We start from the raw sequence: 12,217 nt of genomic DNA on the forward strand, positions 1-12,217 counted from the left end.
TAACAAAGCCCCGTAGAAGTGTCGCAGTGAAATCTATGAGCTTTCACTACAACACTTCTATGCCGCCAATGCGTCAAAACCTTACACCTGCCTCATGAGCAACTGTCGGTTGGAGCGGATTGAAGCCTTCACATATTTAGGGGTCAACCTACAGAGTGATATGTGTTGGAATTCCCAGTTAGATACAAGTATATTGAGGTTTAAACAGCAAGTGGGGGTATTACTTAAAAGATTCAAGTCCTCTTTTACCAAACCGATTAAAACAGTATTAGAGATCTACGGGATGAAAGTTTTGGGTTCCGTTCTATATGGTGCCGAGCTGTGGGGGTTCTCAAATGTTAAGCAGCTCACTGCACTTGAAAACGAATTCTTGAGGAAAGTTACTCATGTTCCCCAAAGTACCCCTTTAGTTCCTCTGTTTCGTGATCTCGGTAAGAAATCTGTGCATGATCTAACCATGCTGCGTCTAGTATTATATTGGCGTAGGCTATGGACAATGGAGGAATTATATCATTATGCTAAGGGCTTCAAAGAAGTAATAGAGAAGGATCGCTTTTACAAAATTAAGTGGCTGAAATCAATCAGATCTCTTTTAGGGAGAATGGGGTTGAGGGATTTGTGGGATGACCCTATAAATACTACTTTTCCCTCTAAGGTAGAAATTAAGAGGTTATTCTGGGAGATGATTTTTTCGGAAAAATGTCCAGTGAGTTCCTCTAACCATCTCACAGGGCGTTTCCTCGAATTCAAATCCTACCCAGCATTGGAACCTTATTGGGATGCAATTGAGAAACCAATAGACCGGAAGCTCTATTTCCAATTTAGGGTAGGAACCCTTCCCATTAGGGCATTTACGTCAAGATGGGCAGGGACTGATTGTGATAAATGCCCTAAATGGATAAGAAAGAGACGATGAGCCATTTTTTGTTCTTTTGCCCTTTATATGTAACCCCAAGAGATAAATGGGTAAAACCAATATGCCGCCTAATTGGCTCACGGAAGCATGAAGAGGCATTGAGAATCTTATGCACTGATCCCTGCCTCACAATCGCAATAGCCATGGCTAATTTTTTTAAATGGGCATGGCTAATTCGACTAAAGGAAGTCCGCTAGGTATATGAAAACCGCATCATACTAGGATATGAGGTTTTGCTCCAGGTATATTTGACTGAGCCATGATGATCCGTTTTCTATACCCTTATTTTTAAATAACATTCAACATTAATTACATGTAGTTTAATCGTTTTTTATTTCTTTTCTTTAAATATTTATAAAATTGTTTTTAATAATATGTAATATGATTCATGTATATTTGTGATACTTTTATGGCTTATTGTCGAATAAAGTTGCAAAATGAAATGTCATTGCACACCTCCAAATCCGTAATGCTCTTGAGCCAACCTAAGACGGAGAAAGTATTGCGTGCGTCACGTAATGGTCGAGTTTAGCTATGTGAGCTGTGCAGCATCCCCACAAAACTGCTGTCATAAACCGGATGTATGCACACAATGGAACAGTACCATATACTCTTAATACGATTGGTCCATGGTGCCCACTTTGGCAGAGTTTTTTGTCTTGACTTCTAAACCTATTGCTAATAGTATTCCGTGCTCATAAAATATATTTATTTCAAATTTAGATTGGCAAACGTTCTCTCGGAACTCCGCGGGCAAATTCAGAGTCAGAGGAAGTGGTCAGAATCCCAGCTGCAGCGGTCGGAGCAGGATCAAGCGCGTTACGCAGACCAGCTTCTCAGCGCTATGAAGGAGAGAATGGTAAGAAACTGAACTAAGCTTTCCTTTTACTGGTGGGCTGCATTCTCCTGAGTGGAAATAAAAATTCATAAAAAGAGACAGCAGTGTTTGCCTCATCCAAGCCTACTTACACTTGTGTTTGTACTTTCCCCTCACCGTTAACTCCACACACTACTCCCCTGGTCCACCACTCCTGCTGTATACTGTGCACGTGTACGCTGTTTGCCATACACTATGTCCTGAGGATTGTCTGCAGGCATCACACTGCAATAGTAAATGTGATGGATTTGATTGACACTTTTTTTTTTCTTTTCTCTCCGCCTGGAAACTATTTTCTATTTGGAGGGATCCATTGCCCTACACACAATAAGAGATTGAGATGTTTGGTGTTTTGACATCCTAATTTGATACTTGCTCCAATCTAAAATGCAGCACGCTTTTTAGCTTTGGGAACGGGGACTATTGTTTTATTGTGAAATACTTGATATGTTATTTAGATATATACATATTTGCATTTACTTGCCACTATGTGCTTCACTTCTTTACGTTTGTATTATTTTTCGGTTATCCCTTCAATGCTTCCTACCGTTGAGGGCTTCATATCTTAATTCTAGTTTAGTGACATATGACGTACTAGAGCAATTGCCACAACAACATTGGCAATGCCGAAAGGCCCAGCTTATGAACGAATGTGCCTTTTGTGTCATTGATGGGTATAGGCATTCAGTAAGTCATCATACATGCACTCTGTCACTCATCTTTGCACTCATGCATCCAGCCACTGACTCATTCTTGCATTCAGTCTCTGACTCAACTGCAATAAATCACACACAAGCTGAACAACATATGCAAGATACATTTAAAGAGTACAAGTAAAAACAAAAGGAATTAATGCTGCAGTCTAAACATAGCAGGTGTAGGCTTGTAATAACTAAAAATATAGCAGTGAGTTTCTGACCTCCAAATGTATTGCAAATAGTCTATCGTTGTTTTAAAGTTGAGGCATGGCAGCCGCATTTAGCAACAACTTGTTGGCCATTTTGGAATGGTGAAACAAAGACACACTATGGTCAACAGCTTTCCATAATCATCCATAATCGTCTCCTCGTTTAAAGGAAGTGGCCATGTGGTATGCTGCACACTGCAGAGGAACCGAGCAGCAAGCAAACCATTAGCACTGCCTGGAGAGCTATAAAAAGACAACAATTGGCATTGCCAATAGGTCTGGCTTTAAAGGAATATTGTATGGTAATGTGAAGAAAGACAAGTAAATAGCATGGGAATAGATATGTATTTGCGTGGAAGCAAAAATCGGTAGAATAATATTGGTGTAGGTTAAAAGGAAGGTGAGAGTTGCACATTCAAGCTAGACCTAAAATCCATGTAGTTTAATGATTGTTTCCTCCCAGCTGTGCTGCTGCCAGAGAAAAACAACGTTTTTAGTTCTCTAAGACACTTTAATAGAATTCCAATGCCATGATTGAGCCCCTGAAAATTCAAGCTTATGCAGCTGGATAAATAAACAAAATGATCACAGATGTGCAGAGGGCCAACTCTTTTTTTGTGGAAGCCTGCAACCTCTGCCCAATCAATACATAGACTCTTGGCTCCCAACATGTGGAGGAGCCAAAGCGTCTCTCTAGTTGTATTCACATAATTGTTTTCCAAGAGCTGCGCTGTCAAGCCAGACCATAAAAACATTATAACCTAAAGGACTGGCCAACCAGCCTTGACACACAAGTACACTCAATTTTATTAGGTGGATATACATATGTGATCAGAAAAAACCCTCACTTAAAGGGCAGGAGAGTCAATAACTGATGTGGACTGAACCATTACCCGAAGCAGTTTGCTATCATGGATAGAAAGTGTAAATGACAAAATGGCACTCAGACAGACCAATGGAAGAGCAGAGCTGGTATAAATACATACATACATACATGCATATGAACAATTTTATTACAAGATCCTTTGCAGACAGCTAAAAAGAGATTTTGGCTTTATTACAGCGCAAATCTTCTCCCCTATGATTTGCCAGTGGGCAGTAGCAAGCACCAAAACCATTCCCTGCAAAGGTAATATGAGATATTTTATGTAACAAAATACCTCTCGGTAGGCTTTAAATAGAGAAAGAAGAGTCCACAGTTTATTGCCTATTGATTTTAAAATAAGCTTTTCACAATCAATATCTGAGGCCTAATGCTTTTATCATAACTTTTCATAATAAACAAAACAGACCTATGGCAACAGAAATATTTTTTCCTAGTGAACCAATTGGGCCTGTGGCTGTTATCATTGGCTTACCACCATAACCAACTGAGGCCTCCTTTAGTGAGCGTAAGATTTCTCACAAGGCATACAGTCATAAAATTACATACTATACAAAATTTAAGTTGGCAAGGCAAAATAGAATCTCTCCTAAGAAGGTCTAACAGGGATTCTGACAGTACAAATTGTCTATACTCATAGGGGCTTATGAATTGTCTATACTCATAGGGGCTTATTTATGAGCCCTTGCGCCTGTTTTGCGCCGCTGTTGCGTCACTTTTCGTGACCCTGCGGCGGCGTAAAACATGCACCATGTTGCGACATATTTACAAGGTGACGTATCTAGGTAGAGGCGTCACCTTGTAAAGCCCTACGCTACATTATACCTGCGTCAGGTATAATGTATGCAGGGTGGGCGTTCCGTCGTAACAAAGCCCCGTAGAAGTGTCGCAGTGAAATCTATGAGCTTTCACTACAACACTTCTATGCCGCCAATGCGTCAAAACCTTACACCTGCCTCATGGCAGGCGTAAGGGTGACGCAGGCCCTATCACATGGGGCTTGCCCCATGTGAAAGGAACATTGCTGGAGTTGCTTCAGGCTTCTGACACAACTTCAGCAATGCGCCACTTTTTGCGTCGACAGATAAGTCAGTAATACTGACGTATCTGTCATTCCTTGCGACATGATGCGTCATACTGAAAATATGACTCATCATTGGTGTCGCACGGAGGGCGCACTGAGAAGTGTCGCATTACTGCTTTCACGCAGCGATGCGCCACTTCTCGTAAATGAGGCCCATAGTTTATAAGAGGAGGTAACCACCACCAAAACCCTTGCCTACTATAGTAATCTATGAGATTCCATGTAACAAAAAGCCTATATATAAGCTTGAATTCAGAGTGATAACTACCCACTCATAAATGTCTATTGACTTTAATACATACTTTTCACAATCAACATTTCAGGCCTACTCCCTTCTTCATAACTTTTCCTAAACCCAGTGGCGTAACGAAACTTGAGGGGGCCCCCCTGCAGGATACGTGGAAGGGGCCCCTCCAGTTGACCTCTTCATGTAGGAATTCCACAGGGTACATGTCTTGGGGGGGGGGGGGTGGTAGGCAAAAGGTCTGCCTACTCAACTGTCCGCAGGTCTGCTTCCGAGGCTGTCGGTGCTTCTTCAAGGGTTGTGGTCTGTGGGTTCAGGTGACAGATTATGCCCTTTGAGTCTCTCTCTATCACTCAATCTCATCTGTGTGTATCTCCATCACACAATATCCTGTCACTCATTCTCTATCACTCACTCTCCTCCCTGTGTGTCTCAATCACACAATAACCTGTCTCTCTCCCTCCTTTACTCTGTTGCTCTATCACTCACTCTCCTCCCTACATGACACCATCAGACAATCTCCTCTGTGTCTGTCTACAACTCTTCCTCTCTATCACTCACTCTCTTCACTCTCTCTCCTCCCTGTATCTCCATCATATAATATCCTCTTTGTCTCCCTCATCACTCATTCTCTATCACTCACTCTCCTCTCTATGAGTCTCCATTAGATGATGCCCTTCGAGTCTCTCCATCACTTCCTCTCTATCACTCACTCTCCTGTGTGTCTCCATTACACAATATCCTCACTGTCTCCATCACTCATTCTCTATCACTCACTCTCCTTTGTGTGTGTCTCCTTCATATAATATTGCCCTTATCTCTATTCACCACTCCCTCTCTTCACTCAGTCTCCACCCAGTGTCTCCATCATGTAATATCCTCTTTGTCTCCCTCATCACTCATTCTCTATCACTCACTCTCCTCCCTGTATGTCTCCATCATACAAGATCCACATTGTCTCTCTCCCTCCATCACTCTGTTGTTCTATCACTCACTCTCCTCTCTGCGTGACACCATCAGACAATCTCCTCTGTGTCTGTCTCCATCTCTTCCTCTCTATCACTCACTCTCTTCACTCTCTCTCCTCCCTGTATCTCCATCATATAATATCCTCTTTGTCTCCCTCATCACTCATTCTCTATCACTCACTCTCCTCTCTATGAGTCTCCATTAGATTATGCCCTTCGAGTCTCTCCATCACTTCCTCTCTATCACTCACTCTCCTGTGTGTCTCCATTACACAATATCCTCACTGTCTCCATCACTCATTCTCTATCACTCTCTCCTTTGTGTGTGTCTCCTTCATATAATATTGCCCTTATCTCTATTCACCACTCACTCTCTTCACTCACTCTACTCCCTGTATCTCCATCATATAATATCCTCTTTGTCTCTCTCATCACTCATTCTCTATCACTCACTCTCCTCTCTCTGAGTCTCCATTAGATGATGCCCTTTGAGTCTCTCCATCACTTCCTCTCCATCACTCACTCTTCTGTGTGTCTCCATCACAAAATATCCTCGCTGTCTCTCTCCATCAATCATTATCTATCACTCACTCTCCTCTGTGCGTGTCTCCATCAGACAATATTGTCGTTGTCTCTCTTTAGCACTCTCCTCCCGGGGTCTCCATCATATATTATCCTCTTTGTCTCTCTCATCGCTCACTCTTTATCACTCACTCTCCTCCCTGTGTGTGTCCATCAGATCATCTCCTTCGAGTCTCTCCATCACTTCCTTTTAATCACTCTCTCTTCCCTGTTTCTTGCTTTGTCGTTTCCTTCCCCTTTTATCTTTATCTCTTGCACTCTTTCCTTCCGTTCTTGACCACACAAAGGTCTCTTCTCCATCACATATGTCCACTCCTGTCCCCATCATTCTCTTTCTCTGTTTCTGCCTCTTTTTGTTCATCACTCCCTCTAGTCTGTCTCCTCCACCAACCGTGTACTCACTCGTCTTTTTCTCGATCACTTCCTCTCACACTCCCTGTTTGTCTCCATCCATCCCTCTCCGTCTCTCTTTCTGAGTCCCTCACTTCTCCTTGTTCTCTCCCCATCCCAAGTCTTCGGTGCCCTCGCTCTTGCAATCTTTTATGTCATTCCCTCTATCTGTAGTCTTATTCCCCATCTCTTTCTTCGTCTTGTACACTCTCTCATCAGTGCCATCTCTTCTATCTGTTTCTCCTTTATCCGCTCTCGGGTGTCGACCTTTATTTTTCTCTCTGTCCTTTCTACAACACTCTTCACTTTCTCTGCACATCTTTTCTAAGTATCTATTTTTATTCTCTCTCCCCCGATCTCCTTCTTCGGCGCCTCGTCATGGGTAGTAAGCGTTATATAAATACAATTACAGTGACTTCTGTAATGGGCAGCCGCTCCCTCTCGCTCTCTGCATTGCTGTCTCCTCTCCACCTATCTCTCCTTGCCTCTCTTTCCCTTCTCGTTCTACGTCCATCAACTCCTTCATGCTCTTCGGGACCTCTCTTACCTGCCTTCTGTTCACTGATCATCATCCCCAGTCTGTCTCTTTCACCATCACCTCCTCTCCCATCTCAGACTTTCCCATCCTTTTCTCCCCCTCCAAGGCTTCACCCCCGATCTGTCTCTGCCTCTCGTCCTCTCCACCCGGCTCATTTCAGGACGTGCCCACCCACTCTACCCTCCTCGCAGCCCCCCGCTCGAGCTCTCGGAGGAGAGTACTGTGCTGAGGGAGCCCCCTGCAGCATGGGGCCCCACCGCACCGCGGGGGCTGGGGGGGGCCTGTGTTACGCCCCTACTTGTAACCCTCACTGACTATTGTAACTCATCTTGTACATTGCTTTACACATGTACATGATTTATTCTCAATGTATAATGTGTATGTTACGTAAAGCGCTCTGACACCCTGCATTGGGTTGCATAGCGCTATAAAAGAAATGAAATAGTGCTATTGAAATTGTTGTTTGTGTGAATACTTGGACAGACCAACACACCAGACATTCTTACAGTGCATGCATCTCTTATATACAGGGACTGAACAAAGGCAAAAACATGCCTTTCCTAAGTACCTGTGAAAAGATAACAAGATGTGCCTTTGTTTCCCCTCCGTGGCATTTACATTTAAGTGTGAGGTTCCAGGCCAGGTCCAGTCAGGATATTCAAATAAAAGGAGGCCTAATGGCCCCTTAACTTTGGCCCAGCTGGAGGTGAAAAAAAGCCCCCTCACTGCCTGCAGGTTGCTGCTAGGAATTGAAAGCAGACAACTACAGGTGCTGCTGAGCATGTTCCGGTGTCTGAAAATTACACTAGGACAAGTTCAGCATATTTCAGTGGGGCTCAACTTCTTGGCAGGGGGGGACGGCATCCACCCTGTAAAAAGAGTGGGTGAACGCCATGTACCTGCGTGCACCCCCGACTTGTGCCCCGATTGTGTCCATTATCTTACAAGGAGCCACCATGTTAGAGACAGGTAGGCGAAGAGGTGGATGGATGGATGGATGGATTGATTTATTTATTTTACCTTTCAAAAAGGCATTAAAGACCTGGCTTTACACTGTATAGACTGTTTCTTTTCTTGACCTCGTAACTGTTTCATTTACAGCCGGATTGTGCTGGCTCTTGTGATATAGCGCCTTGACGCCTATGGGCATTTGTCACACTTTATCAATTAAAAATCAATCAACAGATAGATAGATAGATAGATTTTGATCACAAACGCACGTCTATATGTTTGTTTGTGTGTCTGTGTACATGTATATATTTAACTCGCACGTATACACATATGTAAATGCTCGTTATTGCATTGGTTCTTATAAACTGTCAACTAACCCATATGATGATTAGGTTCCTAAATCTTACATTTTCAGCTGGGCGTTCCTTTGTCATTTTTATGCATGTCCTTGGATTCAAGGGGAAAGCGAAATTTGGAAAAAACCAAAATAGTTGGCGTTTGCATGGGAATATAACAACTCTTTTGTATTGACACCAGACTGGAATAAATAGGTCAAATAAACGCAAACTCGAGCAAATTGAAACAAGAACACGAATATGACTAAACAAATACCGAATTATCAAATGGATTTATGAAATTAAAAATAGAATGCCTACTTTGACCAAAGAATAACTTCATCAGACTCACACATGGGAATCGGCACACACAAAAAAAAAACAAACGCGAGGAAAAACAATACTATAGCAGGGATAAAATAACCATTTGCCGGGTGAAACAAACTCCCTGGCCGCACCTCGACCCCCTTCTTATGACCTGGTTTGCAATGATGTTTTTATTTCGTGTACTTGGGATGTGTCGTTTTAGGTTTCTTTTTGTAATATGTTTTTTAAGCAATCAATTTGAAATAAACATTGTTTGCATTCGGAACGCGTACCTTTCTAATAAAGAATGTAAGATTGTTTTACATTTGACAAACCCATGAAGAGTGCGCAGGGGTCTCGTCGTGTGTTCTCTCAAAAATGAAATTTCGTGCTTCCCCCCCTCCGGGGTCAAGGTCGAGTGTGTCTCTGTCCTGTAATAACAGGAGGATAAAGCGGTTTGCAGAAGGCCCATGTGCTTGCCTGACCTGCAGGCGGTCATCGACTGTGCAAGCCTGCCCGTCTCTCCAGCCAGAGTTCTGGGCTGAGGGGGCCCCTTGAGGCTGGGGGCCCCTCCGCACCGCGGGGGCTGCGGGGGCCTGTGTTACGCCCCTGCCTAAACCAATCAGGAATATACCCTTTATCAATGGTTTGTCACCATAACCAACTCAAGCCCATTGTACTGAGCGTAAGCTTTCCACAAGGCAACAATCTGGCATACAGTCATAAAAGTAGAAATGTATATAAAATTACAGTTGGCAACGCAAAATACTATCTCTCCCAAGTGAGCCGAACAAGGATTCTTGTTGTGCATATTTTCTATCCCCACAGCTTATTTGGGTGTATCGCCAATACTCTTGCATACTACGGTAATCTGTGAAATTCCATGTAACAAAGTACCTGCCTACAGGCTTTAGCACAGTGTAATAACAATCCATCCTTAAAAGGCTATTGCCTTTAACACATGCTTTCCACGATAAGTATCTCAGGCCTACTGGCTTTCTCATAATGTTTCACAATAAACAGATCAAACCCATTAAATCAGGCATAACTTTTCCCAATCAACCGATAAAGCCTTTATTTACCCTTTAACAATGGCTTTACGCAACACTGACCCATTCAAGCACACATAAACTGGCAACCATCATGCATACAGGTATAAAATTACAAATATGTAGGAAAACAAAGCTCGCAAAACAGTATACAACCCATCTCAATCGGGCATAACAAGAAACATCACAGTTAAACTCTTGAGGATTTGTCAGACGGTGACCAACATCAGAACCCGTGTCTAGTTCAGTAAACTGTTAGATTCCATGTAACAAAGTACCTGTCTATGACCCATAACTCAATGTGATAACTACCAAATGTTGATAGCTTACTGGCATTAACATATGCTTTTCAATTATTAAACTAGACTAACAGCCTTTGTCATAATGTTTCATAATAAACAGGCCAGACCTATGGCATCTAGAATAGCTTGTTCTTGTGCACCAGTCAGGCTAATAACTGTTATCATTGGCTTGCCACCATAACCAACGCAGGCTTACAGTTTTAAGCATACGCTTTTTCCACAAGGCAACCACCAGACACACAGTCATAAAATTAGAAAGATATGCACAATTATAGTTGGCTTAGCAAAATACTATCTCTCCTAAAATGCTGAAACAGATTGTGAGAAAGCAAACCTTTTTATACCCATGGTTTGTCACAATGGGCGACCAACACCAAAACCATTGCCCACTAGGAGAATCTGTGAGATTCCATGTAACAAAATACCTATCTGTAGGCTTTAGTATAGAGTAATAACAAGCCACACTTAAATGTCTACCAACTTTAAGATATGCATTTCACAATAAATACATAAGGCCTAGTGTCTTTGCCATAAAATGTCATAATAAACAGATGAGGCCTCTAGCCAAGGTCATTGGCTTGCCACCATAAACAACTGAGGGCTGCTGTATAGAGTATAAACGTTGCTACAAGCCTAAACAGTGCAATACAGGCACTCTTTTAAGTGGAAGCACACAAATTCAGCCCAATCAAATCCTGTACCCAGGGTAACCAACATGTGGATGGAACCCAAGTCCCTCTCTCTAAAACTTTTTTTGTTGATCACATAAGGTCAAGTGACAGTTGCGCTGTCAAGCCAGATGTAAATATCCATGTAGATTAGTGTAGCCATGGGCTCTTAAACACAAAACTGTACTCTGAAGTCTAAAGTTGATGACCGCCCTACACCCATCCTTGCTGCTGCCAGAGAAAAGCATACACCATAAATTATCTAGTTAACCAAGCACTTTTTTGTGGAAGCATACAATTTATGCCCAATCAAACCATGTACCCCTGGCTACCAATATGTGAGCAGAGCCACAGTCCCTCTCCTCAATAGTGTTTCTTAAGCTTTTTTTTAGGTTGACTACATAATGTCAGGCGACAGCTGCTCTGTCAAGTCAGACTTAAACAGTGACTACTTAAAGTCCTGGATAGGGTTAGAGAAGTTTGTTATAAAGAACTGATGCAAATACTTCGCTCTCCTTTAGGGCTTTTACTAATATTTCTGTGAATTTTACGTCTTCTGGGGTGTTCCCCTTGTTTGACTTTTTTTATGAACTCCAATGTACATAGGGTCTTAAGGTCCCTGGCCCTATTTTTGCTCACTATGGGCAAATCATACCCAAACTTCCATTGTGCGAACCGCATATTTCACATGTACATGTTTAAATAGTGCAAGTTTTGTACTGGCACACATTGTGCTTATTTACTAGCTCAAGTCCTTGCAGGAAACTACGTAAATATAGTCTAGTGGAAACACCGGAAGCTCGAACAGAAGCGCTTGTCTACTGCAGCAGGAAAAGTGCCTTTTCAGAAGTAGCACCGGTTCTGTATACTGTACCCATAAGAAACCAATACCACGGGAAGTCGGAACACAGGACATAAAATCAGTCCGATAATCCAAGGAACAATAAATCCTAGCCAACTATAAATTCTGTAAAGACAGGAACACTGCCAACAATACACTAGAGAAAATAATGCCTCTAAAAATACGATGTCAGAAGAAATACTGTCGTCAGAATCTGTGGATGAAGAAATCTTTCTGTCAGAATACTATGGCAAATATACCCTCTGCACCAGGAGCAACAGCACCTTCTAGAAAAACGAGTCTCTGGAAAAGATGCGCTTGAAATGGACCAACGGGAGTGCTGTGTTAAGAAGTCAAGAATAACTGCCCCCCGTGA

General features: G+C 42.5%; 1 protein-coding gene across 2 annotated transcripts in view; it reads left to right on the plus strand.

Moving 5' to 3' along the window:
- Positions 1–12,217, plus strand: part of FAM81B (family with sequence similarity 81 member B) — a 615,395-nt gene that overhangs the window by 343,078 nt on the left and 260,100 nt on the right. For both annotated transcript variants that reach the window (XM_085632493.1, XM_085632492.1), the window contains exon 7: positions 1,640–1,775. In XM_085632493.1, coding sequence (XP_085488619.1) covers positions 1,640–1,775 — 136 coding nt within the window. The remainder of the gene's footprint in view (positions 1–1,639; positions 1,776–12,217) is intronic.

This window comes from Triturus cristatus, chromosome 2_1 (assembly GCF_964204655.1).
Source record: "Triturus cristatus chromosome 2_1, aTriCri1.1, whole genome shotgun sequence".
NCBI classification, from domain to species: Eukaryota; Metazoa; Chordata; class Amphibia; order Caudata; family Salamandridae; genus Triturus; species Triturus cristatus.